Source organism: Salvelinus sp. IW2-2015, linkage group LG6.1 (assembly GCF_002910315.2).
Source record: "Salvelinus sp. IW2-2015 linkage group LG6.1, ASM291031v2, whole genome shotgun sequence".
NCBI classification, from domain to species: Eukaryota; Metazoa; Chordata; class Actinopteri; order Salmoniformes; family Salmonidae; genus Salvelinus; species Salvelinus sp. IW2-2015.
Window position 1 is genome coordinate 12,580,089 of NC_036845.1, and position 23,424 is coordinate 12,603,512.

The 23,424-nt window shown below is 41.8% G+C and overlaps 1 protein-coding gene across 1 annotated transcript; it reads left to right on the forward strand.

The window, feature by feature from the left end:
- Positions 1 to 2,039: 2,039 nt before the first annotated feature.
- Positions 2,040 to 20,455, forward strand: lingo4b (leucine rich repeat and Ig domain containing 4b). Its single transcript, XM_023989101.2, has 3 exons — positions 2,040 to 2,390; positions 16,970 to 17,086; positions 17,213 to 20,455. Exon 3 carries the CDS (start codon positions 17,225 to 17,227, stop codon positions 19,058 to 19,060), a length of 1,836 nt encoding a protein of 611 aa, XP_023844869.1. The 5' UTR covers positions 2,040 to 2,390; positions 16,970 to 17,086; positions 17,213 to 17,224; the 3' UTR covers positions 19,061 to 20,455.
- The last annotated feature ends 2,969 nt before the right edge of the window (positions 20,456 to 23,424 follow it).

Below are 23,424 nucleotides of genomic sequence, written 5' to 3' on the forward strand. Positions count from 1 at the left end.
GTACATGTTTTGTTTTTGGCTAGAAATATCTACATTAATCAACAGCGTTGATTTTTTTGTCAAGATTTTGACAATGATGCAAATAATTCCTCGTTGTGTTTTCTCAGATTTCGATCAGGTCTGATATATGTGAAATGGAGTATGTGACACTAATGTAGTCCACTAGCTTGTTTTGTTGTACTACTTTAATTCAAATTAAAGTAAGTGAACTCCATTCGGTGGTAAAGGTGAACCTGGCTAATTATAGAGAACCGGCTCCATCTCCCTTTGTTCATTTTAGACATTCTCCCCCCAGTGGCCAAACGTAATTAAAGTCCTTTGGGCTTTGCCAAGAGTGCCACTGTCCTCCCAAATCACTAATGGATGGCGCACCAGTTTCAGATACAGAGAAATAAAAGGCTACTCACGATCACTACAGCAAATGTACCATACTGGTCATTAAAATGAATTGAGTGACTGTCAGCTACATTATGTCGGCAAAGCAACCAATGCCAATTAATGCACCTGAGTGAACAACACTGTAACAGAATGTCATGTGGAGAGTGTGAGACTCCTGTACAATCAAGACATAATGTACCTCTAATACATTTTTTTATATCAATCCCATTCTATCTGAATGCTGGATATCGCAGGCAGGTCACCTGTGATACAAGTCAGTGTTCTGACGTCCATCCATGTCCGAGGATGTCAGGAGATGACGCGGAAACCAGCCACTAGGGGCAACAGTGAGCGATGTTAAGTTCAAGCATCTGCCTCTAATTCCAAAAGTTGCATGTTTGAATCCAGTGATAGAAAGTTGTTTTCTATATTTTTGTTTTAAGCCTATCCCAAACCTTAACCCTTACCTTAACCTATCGGAGTTCATGCCTGACCTTAAACATGACCTTAAAAATGTGGAGTTGATGCATAAACTTAACCTTAAACACATTTGAGAAACATGGATGAATGTCTAATTCTGACGTGAGAATGTGAGAGCTTGTAGGGATATCATCTGTTCAAAACGAACTTTGACAAGGCCTCGGGCAGTTTCTCCAAATTAACATGGCCATGTGTTGAGTGTTGTTAAACGCAATAACCTTCTGCACCTGCCTCAGTTTCAGACGCACTTTTCCTCTTTTCCTGTTCCTCCTCATCAGGAACATACCGGCTGGCAGATGCTCCATGTTATGCTCCATAGAGAGGAACCGCAAGGCTGCCCTGCTCCAATCAGAGAACACCAGGCAAACTGATGGGGATTCTTTAAAATGGAACGTGAGGTTGAGCCCAAATCTACCATTTACTAGCGGGCTAGATGTTGGGCCTTGGCTCCCATCTGGCATCTTTCTGAGAAACAGTCACAGTGTTAGATTAAAACAAAACCCAGAGTAGTTTGCCCGAATCCCACTGATGGGGAGTTCACAGGGTATTGTCAGGTTGGCCACACTTGATAAGGTGCTCGCCAGAATTCTTCTTGAACACAAATCTCTTGTATAACCTAAAGGGAATGCTCAATGTCAGGTTAGAATCAACCATACCAACATGTTTTTGTACCAATTAAAATATCAAATCATGTTTTGTGAGGATTATTGGGGCAAATCCACGAATGATTGCATGCATGTGTATGCACACTTTGAGGCATGGACTCTCCAACCTAACCCCGAAGGGGATGAATTTAGTCTGTGATTGCCCTATAGTTTTTTATTTCTCTATATTTCTTGCCCAAGTCAAAAGATTTGGCTGACCAGCGTGCACATTTGCCCATCATTCCCAAATATTGGCCTACACAGCACGATAGTAATGTACTGTCCTGGATCATTTCCAGAACTCAATCAGTCTAGTGGATAAAATCACAAATCCTGTCAGAATGCTGAGAGCTCAGGGATTTCGCCACCATATTCGCACATCTATGGTAGCCTACCATGAACCCGTTGTTGCACACTTGGCCGTTGCTCTCTGTCCTCATGGACAAGTGTTTCATTCATGTAGTTTACTGGTTCGTTGATTCACACCTATAGGCTACTTTCCTCCAGTTCGCTTGAGGTAATTATGAAATGTTTCTGTGGGATGCGATTGCGACTCGAGCATCACTACCACGCAGAAGAGCACGAGCAGGGGCAAGAAGGCGGGCTTTCGATAGCGTCAGAAGAGAATAAAGTAGTCGACCTAAATTATTTTCCGTAGCGTAATTATCCTACTACTCCCCGAGGGTGGTGCAGTAGTCAGAAGAAATTAATGAAGGAGGACGAATTAAATTGTGCGAGGTCTCAAGGCATATGTTTTAAAGTCTTGTAAAACATGATAAATCAACCAGCAACCGAACGAAAAGCTTAGGCGAGAAGGAACCCGAACGTTTGGGTTGGCGTAAATATGGAAATGTTTTACTATCAACGTTTCATTGAAGTCATTAGTTGGTGAGTTTTCGTTCATTGTATACAATTTCATTGTACATTTTAAATTGTGTAAACCTAACCCTAATTCATTTTGCAATTGTGTTTTATATTTAGACAGTTCTAAAACTAGGCTACTGATTTACCAATCTGCATTGTAGGCCTACTTGTCATAATATGAACTAAAGCACTGTGGGCAACAATATTTTGTACATATTGTTGAATACATCATAACGTTACTTGTTTGTTTCTGGAAACTCAAGCAGGACAGTCGTCTAGGAGCGGACTTGTGTTGTCGCCCTTGGTCGTCGATTGATTTATGGGTCAGCCTAATTCAGACCCATGTAATAGTTTTATGTCAACGTGGGCTTCTGGACAGAGACTCCTCAAACGAGTTCTTGACATGGCTTTCGACTTTAATCCACAATAAGTGCCAAAATGGTGACTGTCATTTCCATTTTTGTTCCTTTGACGTCAACATTTGAACAGGTCCACAACCTAAATGGAAGGAACAAAAACACAGAATATAAATAAATATACTAAATACAGTACCTGGGTTGGCTAGGCTATATTGTCAAAGAAGGAAAGGCTAGACTACTTGATTTATTCTTCAGATGTAAGTTATGCATGATGCAAAATTTTTCCGGGGTGACCATTTTTTTCAAACATTTAAAGCAATCTGATGAGCATGGTAAATGTTCTTATCATTTAGAATAAGTGGATGAGCCAATCATATAAATATCCTTTAAAACGTATAATTAGATAACTAGATGTTTATGATATATTTTCAATTTCATAATTGATTTTCATCTGCAGGCTGATAAACTAAAATGAACATTTAAATTATAATTCATCAAGGGAGAGAGAAAGATACAATAATGTTATCCAGCCTGTAGAAAAAAATAATGCTCCCCCCCCCCCCCTCAGCCAGAGAGAAGGTGAATATCACAACAATGAAGTGCAACTGGCAAAGCTGAGTGCCAAAGAGTACGTTTTGGTGACTGGCCAAATAGGCACTTTAATCAGGAGGTGCTTTATGCACAGGAAGTATTTCAGTCTCCTTGTTAGGGGACTGATTTATCCTGACTTAATTATTAACAAGACCTGATCTGGGTCAAGCAAGAAAGTATTTTTCATCAGTGCCTTCTTTGTTTTGCTTGGTCATCGTTACCGAAGTGTAAAGCCAATATTTCGAATGTACTTGTTCTTCATTTCAAAGTTCTGTGAGGCAGGGCTGCTTATACAGTCCCAACAATCCAGGAATGAGAATATATTTTGACGGGTTGCTCAGCTGCAGCTTTTAGCTTCATCTGCAGCCCTTAATAGTAGGCTTAGCTAAAAGGATTGGGGCAAGGTCACGCGGTAACGGAGTCACACTCCCACTATAAAAACGGCCATATCTTTTAAGATGTGTCATGGAGCCATATGGGAGTCATTAGATGCATACAATTAAGATGCATTATTTTGTTGCTGGGCAGCTGTGACTCCATCAAGCATTAATCATTATTTTGCGTTAAAGATATATTTGAACAATTACTTGTTAGTATTGCACTAACTAGTACGGCACTAAAAAATACATATATATTTATAAATATAATCGTTAAAGATGCAATACGTAACATTTTGGGCGACCTGACCAAATTCACATAGAAATGTGGGTTATAGATCTATTATTCTCATTGAAAGGAAGTCTAAGAAGCGGTAGATATGTTCTATGTGGGTTATTTCTATGTTTCCCAGTCATTAAGTTTAGTTTTTGCGTCTTTTACTTTCGGTTTTGTATACCAGCTTCAAAAAGCTGAAAACACAATATTTTTGGTTACTGGAAAGATATTTCACAGAGGTTTAGATGGTACAATAATTCTCTATACATTGCTTGTTTTGTCACATCAACTAAAATTATTAGAATTTTAGCAACCAGGAAATGGCAGAACGATTTCTGCATATAGCACCTTTAAGATCTGGCCCCAAGTTATAAAAAAAGATATGCCCATTTTTATAGTGGGAGTGTGATCCCTCTACCCGCATGGCCTTGCCCTTTGAACCTGGAAGAATGCGCCACAGATCCCTGCACATTTTCATCCATTCTGCTCCAATTTGACTCTGATAGTCCAGGGGATTAACATCAAGGCAATTCCACAGTGAAATAATGGTGGTGAGACGACACTTTAATAGTATGCCAAACAAAAAACATTGATTTAAAAGTTAAACAAACCATATAACTCTATGGACAAGGACTACTTTTTTTCCCCCAGAACATTTTACAAAAATATATTTACTCGAAGAACAGTGCAGATGTAAAGTTTGGTAACAGAATGACAGTGAAATCTCCATCAGTGTTTTATGTTACCACGTTGTCCAAAAATGACTCTGAATTAAGTTTCAAAGATGTCTGCAGAAATAATGGGGTGTCAGCTATGATATGCTGTATATACAAAAGTATGTAGACACCCCTTAAAATTTGTTGGATTTGGCTATTTCAGCCACACCCGTTGCTGACAGATGTATAACATTGAGCACACAGCCGTGCAATCTCCATAGACAAACATTGGCAGTAGAATGGCCTTACTGAAGAGCTCAGTGACTTTCAACGTGGCACCGTCATAGGATGCCACCTTTACAACAAGTCAGTTTGTCAAATTTCTGCCCTGCTAGAGCTACCCCGGTCAAATGTAAGTGCTTGTTTTGGGAAGTAGAAACGTCTAGGATCAACAATGGTTCAGCCGCAAAGTGGTAGGGCACACAAGCTCTAAAAACGGGACCGCTAAGTGCTGAAGCGCGTAGTGAGTAAAAATCGCCTGTCCTCAGTTGCAACACCCACTACCGAGTTTCAAACTGCCCCTGAAAGCAACGTTAGCACAATAACTGTTTGCCGGAAGCTTCATGAAATGGGTTTCTATGGGCGAGCAGCTGCACACAAGCTTAAGATCACCATGCGCAATGTCAAGTGTTGCCTGGAGTGGTGTAAAGCTTGCCGCCATTTCACTCTGGAGCAGTGGAAACGCGTTCTCTGGAGTGATGAATCACGCTTCACCAGCCAGTCCGACGGATGAATCTGGGTTTGGCAGATGCCAAGAGAACGCTACCTGCCCCAATGCATAGTTCCAACTGTAAAGTTTGGTGGAGGAGGAATAATGGTCTGGGGCTGTTTTTCATGTTTCGGGCTAGGCCCCTTAGTTCTAGTGAAGGGAACTCTTAACGCTACAGCATACAATTACATTCTAGATGCTTCTGTGCTTCCAACTTTGTGGCAACAGTTTGGGGAAGGCCCTTTCCTGTTTCAGCATGACAATGCCCCTGTGCACAAAGCGAGGTCCATACAGAAATGGTTTGTCGAGATCGGTTTTGAAGAACTTGACTGGCCTGCACAGAGCCGTGACATCAACCCCATCGAACACCTTTGGGATGAATTGGAACACCGATTGTGAGCCTGGCCTAATCGGCCAACATCAGTTCCCGACCTCATTAATGCTGTTGTGGCTGAATGGAAGCATGTCCCCGAAGCATCTAGTGGAATGCCTTCCCAGAAGAGTGGAGGCTGTTATAGCAGCAAAGGGGGGACCAACTCCATATTAATGCCCATGATTTTGGAAAGAGATGTTCGACGAACAGGTGTCCACGTACTTTTGGTCATGTAGTGTATTTTATTTTATTTAGATTTATTTTATTTCCCCTTTATTTAACCAGGTAGGCAAGTTGAGAACAAGTTCTCATTTACAATTGCGACCTGGCCAAGATAAAGCAAAGCAGTTCGACACATACAACAACACAGAGTTACACATGGAGTAAAACAAACACACAGTCTATATACAATGTGAGCAAATGAGGTGAGATAAGGGAGGTAAAGGCAAAAAAAAGGCCATGGTGGCGAAATAAACACAATATAGCCAGTAAAACACTGGAATGGTAGATTTGCAGTGGAAGAATGTGCAAAGTAGAAATAATGGGGTGCAAAGGAGCTAAATAAAGACAGTAGGGGAAGAAGTAGTTGTTTGGGCTAAATTATAGATGGGCTATGTGCAGTAATCTGTGAGCTGCTCTGACAGCTGGTGCTTAAAGCTAGTGAGGGAGATAAGTGTTTCAGAGATTTTTGTAGTTCGTTCCAGTCATTGGCAGCAGAGAACTGGAAGGAGAGGCGGCCAATGGAGGAATTGGTTTTGGGGGTGACCAGAGAGATATACCTGCTGGAGCGCGTGCTACAGGTGGGTGCTGCTATGGTGACCAGCGAGCTGAGATAAGGGGGGACTTTACCTAGCAGGGTCTTGTAGATGACCTGGAGCCAGTGGGATTGGCGACTAGTATGAAGCGAGGGCCAGCCAACGAGAGCGTACAGGTCGCAGTGGTGGGTAGTATATGGGGCTTTGGTGACAAAACGGATGGCGCTGTGATAGACTGCATCCAATTTATTGAGTCGGGTATTGGAGGCTATTTTGAAAATGACATTGCTGAAGTCGAGGATCGGTAGGATGGTCAGTTTTACGAGGGTATGTTTGGCAGCATGAGTGAAGGATGCTTTGTTGCGAAATAGGAAGCCAATTCTAGATTTAACTTTGGATTGGAGATGTTTGATGTGAGTCTGGAAGGAGAGTTTACAGCCTAACCAGACACCTAGAATATGTGGACAACTACAAATACCTAAGTCAGAACCGTCCTTGAGTTTGAAAAAAATATATATATATTTTGGTTATTGAACTACAGTGAAGTGGATTAACACATGGTAACAGAAGGATGGTAACAGAATGACATCATGGGTCCCTGATCTGTACTATAGATGGGTTAGCAGACGTCACAAAAACAATGCAAACGCTTTAATGGGGCAGAAGGCAGTGTGTTGTTGTGATTCTGGATGGCCAGATAGCTAGCAATAATGATAAGAAACTGCCATGTGGGGAGTTGTTTCAGCTAGTTTTATGTTGTTCTTGATACCATGTCTTATTTTGAGGTGTTTTGACTGATTTCATGTCAATGCTAATATGGCAAAAATGTGCTAGCTAGCTAACCAACCACTGTAATGTATTTGAAGGACAAGTTCTCATTCTGCAAATGTATTTGTTTTCAATAAACATCAGAGATTAAATATATACGTATGAACAAAAATATAAACACAATATGCAACTATTTCAAGGAATTTAAGGAAATCAGTCAATTTCATTGGGCCCTAATCTATGGATTTCACATGACTTGGAATACAGATATGCATTTGTTGGTCACAGATACCTTAAAAAAAAGATAGGGGTGTGGATCAGAACCAGTTAGTATCTGGTGTGACCACCATTTGCCTCATGCAGCGCATCATCGCCTTCACATAGAGTTGATCAGGTTGTTGATTGTGGCCTGTTGTTCCACTCCTCTTCAATGGCTGTGCGAAGTTGCTGGTTATTGGCGGAAACTGGAACACGCTGTTGTAAATGTCAATCCAGAGCATCCCAAACATGCTCAATGGGTGACATGTCTGCTGAGTATGCAGGCCATGGAAGAACTGGGACATTTTCAGCTTCCAGGAATTGTGTACAGATCCTTGCGACATGGGACAGTGCATTATCATGCTGAAACATGAGGTGATGGCTGCGGATGAATGGCATGACATTTGGCCTCAGGATTGAAATTGCCATTGATAAAATGCAATCGTTTTCATTGTCCGTAGCTTATGCCTGCCCATACCATAACCCCATCGCCACCATGGGGCACTCTATTCACAACGTTGACATCAGCAAACTGCTCGCCCACACGACGTCATACACGTGGTCTACGGTTGTCAGGTTGGTTGAACGTACTTCCAAATTCTCAAAAATTATGTTAGAGGCGGCTTTTGGTAGAGAAATTAACATTCAATTCTCTGGCAACAGCTTTGGTGGACATTCCTGCAGTCAGCATGCCAATTGCACGCTCCCTCAAAACCTGAGACATCTGTGACATTGTGTTGTGTGACAAAACCGCACATTTAAAGTTGCCTTTTATTGTCCCCAGCACAATGTGCACCTGTGCTCTGGACAATGCTATTTAATTAGCTTCTTGATTTGCCACACCGGTCAGGTGGATGGATTAAGTTGGCAAAGGAGAAACTCTCACTAACAGGGATGTAAACAAATTTGTGCACAAAATTTCAGAGAAATACGATTTTGTGCGTATGAAACATTTCTGGGAACTTTTATTTCAAATAAAATTTTATTTGTCACATGCGCCGAATACAACAGGTAAAGTAGACCTTACCGTGAAATGCTTACTTACAAGTTCTTAACCAACAATGCCGTGACAAGAAATAAAGTTAATAAAATATTTACTAAATAAACTCAAGTTTAAAAAAAATGACAAATATGATTTCAGTGCTATCGATAAACAACTCCTGCATTCTCGCCAGTCAATGCATCCATATGACCCTCAAATATTTGGAGCCTTCCCAGCTAGCACATTTGGTTCCTTGGAAGTTTCTGGTTTCACATTGGCTGTTAGAATGAAGCCATGTTTTTCCTGACCGGTAAAACGTAACTTTTTTTTTTAACGTTCTGCGAACAGACGTGAACATTTCGGCCTCCCTGTAACCCAAAAATGTATTTTAGGTTACAGGGAGGTTCTGAGAATGTTTTACTCTGGTACCCTGTAAACTTTCCTGGGAGGTTTTACTAAAGCTCTGTGAATGGAGATTATAGTTAATTTGGAGGTTCTTGAATAACTTCTTTAAAACTTTCACTGAATTTTTCAATAAGACTTTTAATAAACTGCTATCTTATTTTGGGTTACTTTTTTGAACTCCAAGCACAGATAGAACATATAATCTTCTGTTATTTTTTCATAGAATTAGTCCACTGGGCCACCAGGATGGAGGTAGCATGACGTTTTTTTATGCATACAAAACTGTTCATTTTAGTCTATTCAAACAGACTCCATTTCAAAGGAAACAAGCACTCCAAGATGCACTCACAAAGATCTGGCCAATAAACGGGCATGGCCAATACACCTGAACACACTTAACAAGATAGAGGATAGACAGAATTTTGTTGATGCTGAGAACGGAATGTGTATGTTTTTAAATAACATTCTCTAACGTTACTAACGTTTTCTTGTGGTTTTTATGGAAAGAACAATTTGAGAACATTCACAATGGACAACCACACTCTCACCAAGCTCTAAGAAACATATTGTTTTCAGAACATTATGTGCTAGCTGGGCTTATACCCACAATACATCACTATGAACCAGACCAAATCTGTACCAATCATAGATGTCACAAGTTTAGACATCACAGTGCAGCACACGACATTAGAGTACAGTACAGTTCAGTACATTTCAGTACAGTACAATAGAGTAAATTATATTGTACTCTACTCTAGTGTGCTCTACTGTACTGAACTCTACTGTACATTACTGTATTGCACTGACCTCTACTTTTCTGTCTTTTACTGTACTGTGCTGTCCAAAGTTGTGAAACAGACATCTATGATTGGTTCAGATTTGGGCTGACCAAATTTCAACTACTTTTCAACATCCATGGACGTCCGGTGTAGGCCAGTGCTCAGTGGGTGTGTGTGGGGGGGGGGGGGGGGGGGTGGTTACACTAAATGGAAAGAGAGGGGGCACATGGGTAGATGTCAGTAAGAGGTGGGTTATCCAGACTGTTTTCAAACTCTTGCTTTGACCACCACGTGACAGAAAGAAAACAGTTATGAGCTGAACATAACAGTATGCCAGTGGAAGGGAGGACAGGAGCAGGTAACCCAACAGGTTTCTGACTACTATGAATTCCCATTGTAGCCATTCAGTTGCAGTCAGTCTGTTACAGATTTTTTGGTTATTATTTTTTCCCCGATTTGGTAACAGAATAATCACTTAATAAATCATGAACCAAATTGTTATCAGTAAAAACATGAACTAACTGGTTGGTCTACCTTTACTTGTTACTTCTGTGAACTTTCATAATCCTCCCTCTTCATGCGGGAGAGACATTTGAAAATATCTTAAAGATATGTGGGTTTTTGGTAACAGAATGACAAGACACTAGGCAATATTTCTTAAACTTACACAAGGCAAATCCTTTAAAAAAAAATGTATTTCTAATACCTTTTAAGACTTTCTGCTTGTTGTTTTCTAAGACCCCTTTTCCATCTGTTTGACCAGAAATCAAAGCCAGAGCTTATTCCTAATTTCTAGGATGGAAAATGGTTGATGGAGGATAATGTATTCTGTTCACACCAACTCTGTCCTGGGTTGACCGTTTCAAAGGATTGTTTCTGTCGTTCTCTTTTTTTTATGCCATATCATTAGCCTCAAACAATACCCATTTGGAACGATTGTTCATAAACATTATGCATACATAATTAAAGTCACAATATGACTATTTAAATGGCAATACACTTGGGCTCATGTCAAACCAACAAATTACGTATTTTCATCATTGCAGTGGTTATGAGAGAGGTGCTAAAGGACTAGGACTAATGTTTACGCATGTTTTCATTCCACCTTTAAATTTGATTATGTTCAACTAAATTCTGTAGTGTTTCTGCATATCAGAGGACTTACTAAACTAATCAATGATGTAAACACAACATCACAGCATAATAATAAAACCTCATTGTTAATTTGCCAACCAATCTATTTGAGCAAAATGAAGCATGGTTGGAACAAAAACCTGCATACTTACTCTGAGGTCACAAGGAAATGGACTCTGTGTTTCTGGAGCCTTTATTTGATGATGTATTCTTTCAGACTCAACCGCGGTTATCACCTTTATTAGATGAGAGAACAACCCCAGTATGTGCTGTACCCAGAGAGTACAGTATGTGCGTTTTATTACCATGCCACATGATTTGACCCACACTATAGCTTTTGCACCACCATAGCAGGTTACCTTTATTGGTATCAAGTTAGGATTGTGGATGGCTCTGATCAGATTAGCAAGCAACCAGGTAAGTGTGCCAAAGGGAAAAAGCTCCACCTGTCCAGTGGTGTGTGTGGAGGATTATGTGGTGTAGTTGCTTTTCTGTGAAAAATGCAACCCGTAACAAACTGTTGTGGCTCTCTTTCAAGAGGTTGATCTCTTTGTCCTCTCAAAGCTGTTTTGGAATAGTGAAAGCAGAGCGGGTATGCTGAAAATGGAAGGACTTTCTAATGAAAGTGTAGCCTAAAGGATACCTTGTAACAGAGGCCCAATATAATCCACAAATGGTAAAATTGGCTGCTGTTATTTATTCTTGGTATATTCCCCATAGGCAGAACGTTTCCTGACCGCTGAAGTCCACCTGAAGAATCAAGCACCTTTTGATGAAGCGTGCTTGCTGGAATCCTTGTTTACCATCCATCTCCTCCTGTCAGACATGGTTCTTTCTCTCATTGTACCTCGATGGATTCAATCCGTCAATGCTATTAACTAAAACGACCTCATTTGGCATGTCACATCTGTGCTACACTGAAACCAATTAACTTTTCTAATTTATTTGTGCTATTATTAATTTTGCAGACAGTACATTTTGTGCAGGGCAGTGACTTAACTGACTGCCTTGATAAAGAATTATAATATAGTGCACCCTGCAACACGACAGAACACTGTCTCTGGAACCAGATTTATTTAAGTGGGCTGTCACAGTGACCCACTTCTGCCTCTGGCTGGGAGACAGAGTGAGAGTGTAAATACAAACATATTCAGAGCACACACACATCCGTGTATATATACACACACACACACACACACAAAATGCATAACGCCTAACCCTAAGCATACCGACGCATAAACACACATTCCACCATGCAAAGACCAAAAACTCCCCCAAACCCACAGACATTTAAGTTGCAAATACACACAAAAAGCATTTGTATAACACATTTAATCTATATGAAACAAATGCAATTGCAAATGTGGGCACAGTGTCACACAGTTAATATAATCATATTTGTCACAGTTGCAAGCTTACAGCCAGACAAACATACTCTTCTTTATGGCTTCCCTACATGCTTACTGTAATGCAAATACACAATCTATCTAACGTAGGTCTGCACACACGCGCGCACACACACACACACCGCAATATTATTGAGGTATACAATGTCTTTACAAAATGTTTTAAAGTGATTGAATCAGAAATGGCTCGCTTGACTTGAGGTTGTTTACGAGCCCTTTCTCCTTTTCCTGGCAGACCCAATGGAAAAAGAATCTGGCATTCTGAAGAGCACTGCTATTCTCTCCCCCTCAGCCTAGCAGCTGTTCTGCTCACAAACCTTTTAATACACGCTTGTAGAACTCTGGTGCATATCACAGGGGCTGGTACACTGTGGCAGGTGCCAGGAGCAATAAACAATGTCTTTCTAGCATATAAAAACATACAGATATACACACAGAGACACTTTCAACAGAGTGTAACACACACCCGGGCCCCCAGGTCCGGGCTGTTGTTTCATTTCAGCCATCTTAATTGGTCTAAGAATAGCACTTAGGCAAGTGTCAAAGTGTAGCCTGGCTTACACTGTGCATTCTCTTTCTAACCCCATGGCGATTTAGAGTGACCAATGTGGGGATGGGAGGAAAGGTCTGCCAGGGTGTCTGTTTTGAGGACAGACTTCAATACAATGAATGAACATAAGACTTCTCGTGGCCCATCCAAAGCCGCCCCCAGCTAGACATCATGCACCGGTTCAATTGGGTCTTTTTGCCTATAATCTCTAAGTGTTCCTGCCAGTACTGATTGGGAAAAATATGTCTTGAAGTAGGAAAGACCAAAGGCTTTGGGAAATACTAGGCAGGCTGCAGAGCAGATATCCCTTAAAAACAATGAATCACATAAAAAACAGATCAAACTTAGTTTGGGGTTGTTGTTTTGCTCCGTTTCTGCTGCGGGTCATGTCAAAATGAGGAGGCGGCTTATGAGCCACAGTGCTGAGTGTGTTGGTTACCTAAAGTGATTCCATGGAGTCAGTAATGGGGATTTTGTAGCTAGGCACGCACTGCAAGGTCACTGTTTTGACACCCAGAATGTTCTGACATCTGTCCACAGTTTGATGTAACACGATGACAGCTGAGCGGACTTGATGAGTTTTGTGTGATGATGGGGAGAGCTGAGTGGGAAAGTCCAAATGTTTGAAAGAATTAAGCAACAGTGGGGACCAACCCAAACCCCAAACTTGGTTTCTGGATCTGCCATGGGATTGTCTGAGTGGATGTTACATCAGGTTGGCTTTGATATTGTTTGCATTTAGCGTTGTGGTTGTCTGTTAGATAAGAGCTGGCCGCTGCACAGGTTTGGACAGCTGGGTTTTTGTGTTATGCAAAAGGTTAACGGCAGCATCATATTGGCCAATCAGGCATTTTGCCATCAACTGTCCAGCTGAAAACAAAACAAACCCAATACCCTTACCACCCAGGACAGACTTCATTCAGCAGCTTCCTCAACAACAACTATTTCAATCGGAACAATAGTTGAAATTGAATACTATTTTTACTTGTTAGAATGTACTTAGAATAAATACAGAGGAATATGATACCGTGTAACTGTGGAATCTAGATTCTTGACCCTGTCTAATTTGACAGACGGGGTCAGGTCTCTTTGTGACCCCTAGGTCATGACCATTGACTGCAATCTAACTTCATGGTGTATGCATGGACATACAGTACCAGTCAAAAGTTTGGACACACCTACTCATTCAAGGGTTTTTCTTTATTTGTACTATTTACTACGTTGTAGAATAATAGTGAAGACATCAAAACTATGAAATAACACATACTGTATGAAATCATGTACTAACCAAAAACAAATCAAAATATATTATGTATTTTAGATTCTTCAAAGTAGACACCCTTTGCCTTGATGACAGCTTTGCACACTCTTGGCATTCTCTCAACCAGCTTCACATGGAATGCTTTTCCAGCAGTCTTGAAGGAGTTCCCACATATGCTGAGCACTTGTTGCCTGCTTTTCCTTAATTCTGCAGTCCAACTCATCCCAAACCATCTCAATTGGGTTGAGGTTGGGTGATTGTGGAGGCCAGATCATCTGATGCACTGTTCAATCACTCGCCTTCTTGGTCAAATAGCCCTTACACAGCCTGGAGGTGTGTTGGGCCATTGTCCTGTTGAAAAACAAATGATAGTCCCACTAAGAGCAAACCAGATGGGATGGCGTATCACTGCAGAATGCTGTGGTAGCCATGCTGGTTAAGTGTGCCTTAATCTGAATAAATCACAGACAATGTCACCAGCAAAGCAACCCCACACCATCACACCTTCTCCATGCTTCATGGTGGGAACCACACATGCAGAGATCATCCATTCACCTACTCTTTCTCTCACAAAGACACTGCAGATTTTTTTGTTTAGATCAAGATGAGGCACAGTCATGGGCGTATGTTTCGTTACCGTACCAATCCCTTTTAGCCTGCAACTTAGACTGAGGATATAAGGTGCAGAGTAAAAGTGGTAAAGGATGTATTATTTGGTAATCAATTAGTGGTTGGAACCAAAAATCTCAAATTTGGACACAGACCAAAGGACAGATTTCCACTGGTCTAATGTCCATTACTCGTGTTTCTTGGCCCAAGTAAGTCTCTTCTTATTATTGGTGTCCTTTTTAGTAGTGGTTTCTTTGCAGCAATTCAACCATGACGGCCTGATTCACGCAGTCTCCTTTGAACAGTTGATGTTGGGATGTGTTACTTGAACTCTGTGAAGCATTTATTTGGGCTTCAATTTCTGAGGCTGGTAACTCTAATGATCTTATCCTCTGCAGCAGAGGTAACTCTGGGTTTTCCTTTCCTGTGGCGGTCCTTATGAGAGCCAGTTTTATCATAGCGCTTGATGGTTTTTGCAACTGCACTTGAATAAATGTTCTGCATTGACTGACCATGTCCTCAAGTAATGATGGACTGTCGTTTCTCTTTGCTTATTTGAGCTGTTCTTGACATAATATGGACTTGGTCTTTTACCAAATAGGGCTATCTTCTGTATACTACCCCTAGCTTGTCACAACATAACTAATTGGCTCAAACGCATTAAAAAGGAAAGAAATTCCACAAATTACCTTTTAACAAGGCACACTTGTTAAATGAAATGCATTCCAGGTGGCTACCTCATGACGCTGGTTGAGAGAATGCCAAGAGTGTGCAAAGCTGTCATCAAGGCATAGGGTGACTACTTTGAATTATCTGAAATATAAATAGATTTTGATTTGTTCAATACTTTTTATACTTACTACATGATTCCATATGTGTTATTTCATAGTTTTTTGGGTGTCAGGGAAAATGTATGGAGTAAAAAGTACAATACTTTCTTAAGGAATGTAGTGAAGTATAAGTAGTCAAAAATATAAAAAGTAAAGTACAGATACCCCCAAAAACTACTCAAGTAGCACTTTATTTTTTACTTAAGTACATTACACAACTGCTTTTAATGTTGTCGATTTCGATTTTGCCCTTTGGTGTTTATGAGGGCTACTGTAGATCTACATGTAGTTGCAGTTGCGACTAATCTTTTGGCATTTTTTTTGTCGGTATAAGAGTAAGTGCTTTAGTCGTCATCAGGATTAAAACTTTTTAAAAGCATTCCCAAAATCTGATTGTACCGTAGTTGAATCACAGATGTTGCTGAAATGTATGTCATATTTTATATATTTGTACTTAAAAGGATAGTTCGAGATTTTGTCAATTAAGCCTTTTTTTCTACTTACCCAGAGTCAAATGAAAAAATGTATGTGTCTGTGTGCAGTTTAAAGGAAGTCAAAGGTAGTTTCTGGAGCTATTGCTCACTAGCGTTAGTGCAATGACTGGAAGTCTACAGTAGCTGCTAGCATTCTATTCATGAGTTCATCTGACTCTGGGTAAATAGAAGAAACTGCTTAATTACTAAAATCTTGAACTATCCCTTTTAATACAGTGTAGTGGAAAATGTTCCCTAATTTCTTGTCCTGCTTAATTAATTGAAAACGAGGCTGCACAGTACGACAAAACCTTTTTGTTTCTTGGGGTATGTATGATGTGCCTCCATGGGAATGTTTGACTATTCCCTACTCGACCTTCTCAACTTGGTCCTGTATAGCTTACGTGTGCACATCTGCCGTCACATGTCACGTGTCACTGGCCCTTCCCCAGATAGCCTGGCTAATCCAGATGTCTGGCCAGGGGGCACAGCTCCCATCCGAACTGGCCTTCATCAGGGTTTTTAGAATCAGTGAGCATAGGTCTGGATGCACTAATGAGGATTTTTTTTGTGCAGATCAAGATGGGGCACAGTCATGGGCGTATGTTTCATTACCGTACCACTACCTTTTAGCCTGCAGCTTAGACTGAGGATATAAGGTGCAGAGTGCAAGTGGTAAAGGATGTATTATTTGGTAATCAATTAGTAGAGATGCTATCTGTATTAAACAGAGATGTAGGTCGATAGTAACTATGAAATCTGCTCTAAATAGTACCCTAATTATGCTCTGACGTTAATAAAAAAAAAAATGTATTGTCTTGATTCCACGCTCAAATTCACCACTTTGTTAGCTTTATCTCAAAATGTTGGAAACTTATGCTTTGTCCATAAATATAGCATTTGCAATCCATGATTTACAAATGCTACAAAGAATCCTTGCTTATGTTTTTTTGGGAGGGGGAAGATTCATTCCTGTCTCTTGTCTCTCTAGGCCATTTGCAAGGACATGTTTTTTACAGAACATCATCTCTTATAGAAGACTTAACTCAAGTCTGATCCCAACTTGACCACCACTGGTAATGAAAACCTGCATCCTCATAGTAAATCGGTAAGTTCCTTAACAAATACTAAAATATATTCATACCTTTGTTTTATTGTTATGGCATTGCAAGTAAGCATAACTGTTCTTTAGCTATCGGTTCATAACTTGTGTCCTTTTTGTTTCCCTTTTTAGGCAGGAGGCAAGATGTTTGTGGAGTCTGTTGTCCGATGGGGGGCATGGAGCATCTTGCTCCAGTGTGGATTATTGGGTGTGTCAGCAGGGGACTTCCCCTGGCCTTGCCCTGCCAGGTGTGTGTGTCGGCTTGAGACTTTAGAAGTGAACTGCTCTGACAAACAGCTGACTTCTGTGTCTCAGGGCTTCGCTAGTGGCACCCAGCACATTAACTTATCTCGTAACAAGCTGAAGACACTGGGTCGTCGGCAGTTCTTTGGATTGGCCCAGCTAGAGGATCTGGACATTAGTGACAATGTCATCGCCATGATTGATGTGGAGGCTTTCCAGGGCCTGCAGAACCTCAAGACCCTGTGCATTAGGAGCAACCGCCTCAAGATCATCTCTGTGGGGGTCTTCTCCGGACTGCCCAGCCTGCGCTTCCTGGACCTGAGTGAGAACGAGATCCTAGTCTTTCTGGACTACACCTTCCGTGAGTTGGTGAGCCTGCACCAGCTGGAGGCTGGGGAGAATGACCTGGTGTTCATCTCCCAGCGGGCCTTTACCGGCCTGCAGAACCTGCAGGAGCTCAATCTGGACCGCAGCAACCTGACCTCCATCCCCACCGAGGCACTGTCCCAGCTCCAGAGCCTGACTCGGCTGCGCATGTTCCGCCTCACCATTTCGGCGCTGCCCAACAATGCCTTCCGCCGCCTGCATCGACTGCGCAGCCTCATCATCTCCCACTGGCCCTTGCTGGACACCCTGGCCAGCAACAGCCTGATTGGCCTCAACCTCACCTCGCTGGTCATCAGCAGCTGCAATCTCAGTGCTGTCCCATACCAGGTGCTGCGCCACCTGGTCTACCTTGGCTACCTGGACCTGTCCTACAACCCCATCACAGCCATCCAGGGTAACCTGCTGGGGGACTTGTTGCGGCTGCAGGAACTGCACCTAGCTGGGGGAAACTTGCTCCGCATCGAGCCAGGGGCCTTCAGGGGGCTGGCTTACTTCCGTCTGCTCAACGTGACATCCAACCAGCTCAGCACACTGGAGGAGAGTGCCTTCCACTCGGTGGGGAATCTGCAGGTCCTGCGGCTAGATGGGAACCCCCTGGCCTGCGACTGCCGACTGCTCTGGGTGGTCCGCCGGCGACAGCGCCTAAACTTTGACGGCCGCCAACCCACCTGCTCCACCCCGGACATGGTGCGAGAGCGGGAATTCCGGGACTTCTCAGAGAAAGAGCTCCCGAGACTATTCACCTGCCGGCAGGCCCGAATTGTAGACCGCAGGTCCCAGGAGGTTAGGGTGGAGGAGGGCACTACAGTGCTCTTCTCCTGCAAGGCGGACGGTGACCCAATGCCCTCCTTTACCTGGTTGTCAGCCCAGCGGATTCCGCTCTCCACTACGGGGCGCATCAGGGTGTTGTCCAATGGAACTCTAGAGGTACGCTATGCCCAGGTTCAGGACAGCGGCACATACCGGTGCACAGCGGGCAATGCAGCTGGCAACGACAGCCTGTACGTCAGCCTCTATGTGAAGGGTTTCCCACGTAACCGCACCACGCCCTTTTTCACCAACGAAGGCTGGATAGAGTCCTCACATGCCCCTACTGCCAACTCCTCTGCCCAGGTGGCCAATCAGTACCCATTTGATGCCAAGACACTGATCATCGCCACCACCATGGGCTTCCTGTCCTTCCTCAGCTCAGTGGCTATCTGCTTCGTCTTCATGTTCTTCTGGAGCCAGAGCAAGGGGCAAATCAAACACACAGCCACCATCGACTATGTGCCCCGTACCTCAATGGGGGTAGGAGGAGGAGGAGGGGGTGGAGGTGACGCTGGCAAGTTCACCATGAAGCTTATCTAAGGTTATGTGGGAGAGGACTTGGGACACATTGACTGTCACTCCCTGAGGGTGAAGGCTCTACAGGGACACTGCCTGCCTTCAGAAAGCTAGATCCTCAGTGCACCCTTAACATATGGAAATTATACATATCTGATGACATATCATCCTAAATATCTTGGAGAAGAAAATAATGAACAGTGGTTGTCTAGAAGCCGGTTTATTTAAACTCTGTTGTCAATTTTTTAAAATGGTGTCAGTATTTATTCAACATTACAATTACAGTGCTACAAATCGAACATGATGATATGAAATATTATACATGTTCATGTGTATAAGGAATGCTCTTAAAGTGTCAAGGTTCATTTCACTCATATCAGGTGTGCTTGGTGGATCTGATATACAGATATATAGTAAGTGTGGATATCATGTGTCAACTTGCCAATACAGGTCAAGCAAGAATTGCCCTCTGACCTGAGGATAACTATTTATGCTTATACACAGAGGATCCATTCAGAGACTGCATACTCACCATTTGCTTAAGGCTCTATGAAACTATAATAATATGCAAACACATGACTGTAGTTATATAGTTATAATAGATGTATAGAATATTGTACTAGGCTATATTCAAATACGGTAGATAAATCAGTTTCACTGTACAGTAACATATCATGGCTCACTTTTTGACTAGCCTCTAGTTAACGAAAATTCATGTTGTTTTGGGGACAGGAGTATTATTTAGTTATCGGAATATGACAGTGTCCAGCGGGTGATGAAATTCTAATCTGTACATGAGAATGTATCCAATTCCATGTCATATTATAAACAATCTTTTAAGCTTTAAATCCTATTTCCATTTTCTTTTTTATAACAAAGTAAGATAGTTTGCACACATCAAATACAAAGAATTCAAGAAAAAAAATTGCAAGTCATTTCCTTTTTATATCAGTGGAATTTCTTACTGTATCATTTGGTAAGATATTGTAATCAGCAACAATGCTTCAATGATAATATAACTGTTTAACATTCATGTAACCTCACACTGTTTATTTTTCCTGAATGTTTATCGATCACAGGGTATTGAAAATATGTGCCTGAGTAATCTCACTCGCCATTCAAGAAACAATGATGAACTGTAATGGCGAACAGTACCTTGTGAAATTCAATGTCAAATGTAGGTCATGGACATTTCCATGCTCTAGGTTACTTTATGGCTGTATCTAGTCCTGTGGATTAGTGCCACTCAAATATGCCACTCTTCTTTCATGTACACTTGTTGTGTAGGTACACACAAACCAAAATTCCAAAACAATGTAAATGATGTACACATCTATAGTTAAGTCTGTTGTTTTGCTATCTTATTTGTAAAATGTAATCTTTTTGCATTATGAAATGATTAAAAACCTCTTTAACCTGCCTTATTGCCATGGATTGATTCAGCAATATCCCATAGCGTTTTATGAAATGACAAACTACTTTTCAGTCTGCTACAACATACAAATCTCAGTGGTTCTGAGTTGGGCTCTATTTTAAATGACTATACAGTACATTGTTAAAGAATTGCTATGAGAGAGACATCCTTCCCTGCATAAGACACAGTATGAGATTATTAACAATGTTTTGACTCAGTTGTCACACCACTTCAATCGAATAGAGCAGAGAAAATAAACAGATTTGTTTCATCGCCTCAGCGCAAACGCAGATGGTTATTTGATAGAGCTGTGTTTGTCTGTTACCCTTCCTTGTTAGTCTTAATTTTCTGATGGGAAAGGGGGAAATAGTAAATTAGGGTTTTGCTGTATATTGTCTCATTAGTTCAGTTGAAGGTGACAGGATGAAGGTCAACCTCAGGAGATCCACGATCCACTGACAATTTCCCGTCCAGACGGATATGAAGCCCACCAGCTCTAAGTGGATTCTGTGGAAAGCAAATAATTTTCTCTCTCTTGCCCTTGCCCAGAATAATCTAGAAAAAATGATAATCACGTGCATGAGCAGAGATTTAAACCCTTTTGGATTACCTCTGCATGTCTCAATCTGTTATATAGGTCTGTCTGGTGGCTGCTAACCCAAGGCCTGGCCTGTCATATTATCTGTTTTAATGCAACTATTTCCTCTCATGGAATGGAATCCAAAGGTTTTACTGTAGCGTCATAAGCCAATGCTCCCTATGTTAAAGACAGCGAGGACAGGAAATCATTATTTTTGTAGGTATAAATCTATTTAGGTTTACAACAGGCTGCCAAAGAAATATATACTCTCAAGTAGGTCTCATGGTTTACAGTACAGGTCTACAGTATTATTGCACCTCTACACAGATATGCCCACAAGAGAAAGAACGTGTCAGGTGTGTCAGTTCTAACATGTTCACCTTTAATGAACCCACAGTGCGGTTTTTCTTTACCTATAGTTGATTGAATTGGGGCCCTTTTGTCTGAATTCCAGGTGATAAAATAACCATGATGCTTTGTGTTCCCCTTATCTGGCCTGATGCTGGCCACTGAGTGGTGCTAAAACGCCATGGTTAAAGACTCTCAAGTCTCATCCATTACACTTACCAAACATATTTTATTTTGTATTAATTATACAAAGGTGCTGGGTCACCGTTTCTTGGGAAATCATTTTGTGGAACTCCTACTGATTGGATTTTATAAGAAGGGAAATAAAATGTAGTTATAGGTGACAATGACTAATTAATCTAGGCGATGGGTTGAAGTATGGCATATGCTGCAGATACAGTAGCCTATATCTAAAATAACAGATGCCAAATGATCTCTGTATTATGTAAATATAGTATTTTGCTAAAAGTGTCTAAATATCTATTACTCCGGAGTTGCTGTGAATGCTCTTCTTTAGTGTCTCAGACCAGCTGGTGTGTTTATGGACATATTCAGTCAATCCTTATCCCAGTCTGCTGTTCCCACATGCTTCAAGAGGGCCACCATTGTTCCTGTTCCCAAGAAAGCGAAGGTAACTGAGCTAAATGACTATCGCCCCGTAGCACTCACTTCCATCATCATGAAGTGCTTTGAGAGACTAGTCAAGGACCATATCACCTCCACCCTACCTGACACCCTAGACCAACTCCAATTTGCTTACCGCCCCAATAGAGCCACAGACGATGCAATCGCAATCACACTGCACACTGTCCTAACCCATCTGGACAAGAGGAATACCTATGTAAGAATGCTGTTCATCGACTACAGCTCAGCATTTAACATCATAGTACCCTCCAAACTCTCTCAGATCATTAGCTCGAGACCCCGGGTCTCGACCCCGCCGGTTTGCCAACTGGTCCGGGGACTTGCCTGACGGGCCGCCCCCAGTGGTGAGGGTTAATTGAATGTGAAGTCATCCTAGTGATGCTCTTCTCTATTTTCCCAGAGGATTTGAGGTGAGGTTTAAGGCACTTCTGGAGTAGGTGTCAGCTACTGCAGCTTCCAGGTAACGTTCCCCTGTTCAGAGAGACTTGAGGCATCGACGGCGGAATTACAAACCACTCGCGCTTTTCACTTTCCTTCACTACAAGACACCTGTTGGCACTTGAACCATTACATCCCCAACTGCTCCCATACGCCCTCCTCGCAGCTTTACACTTGAGGGGACAGTTTACACACGCACAAGTCAGTCACACAGTCACACCAGTTCACCAACACACTCACCTATACACATCAGCGACTAACTCACAACGGTATGACAAGAAATGTGTGTCAAAAAAACCAAATTGCTTATAAGAGGATGGCGCTGGACGCCATGGTTTACACACATGCTGCGTGGGCTTTTGTTACCATCTTGACGTTTGCTTCCTCTAAGTGTGTCTGTTGGCGTGTGTGTGTGTGTGCTCAGTTGGTGCATGACACCATTTTTGCAGGTTCAACAATTATCAAAACAACGCCTATGACATATAGGTATGCCATTGACTTGGCATATGTCCGTCTGGGGTAAATGTCTGTCATGGGTAGGTGTCTGTCTGCTCCCATGAACTGGGGTTCAAAATGTGAGGTGGATCTGCGTCTTTGATATTCTCATCTCTAGCTTCCTCTTTCTTGTACTCTGCTCTGTTTTTCTACCCATGATCTGCTCGTGGCCGATGCCGCCTTCCAACTTCAATCATTCCAAGTTTTTTGCTCTATGTTTTATTCGACACTACTAGGGGTGTAGGCTTGTTATTTACCTCAACTTAACGACGAAGACGGTGTTTTTTTTCCATTATAGTGAGGCATTGTCGTGAAGGGCCCTCTCGGTTTTGGGTTTGTTGTTTTGTCTCTTATGTGTTGTGGTAATAAATATGCCTTTTTTTCTACTATCTTCTCTCTCATGTTTTTTTTTTTTTAATTGTCAATCTAATATACAAAGTTGAGTATGATCGTGGACTTCATTGGACT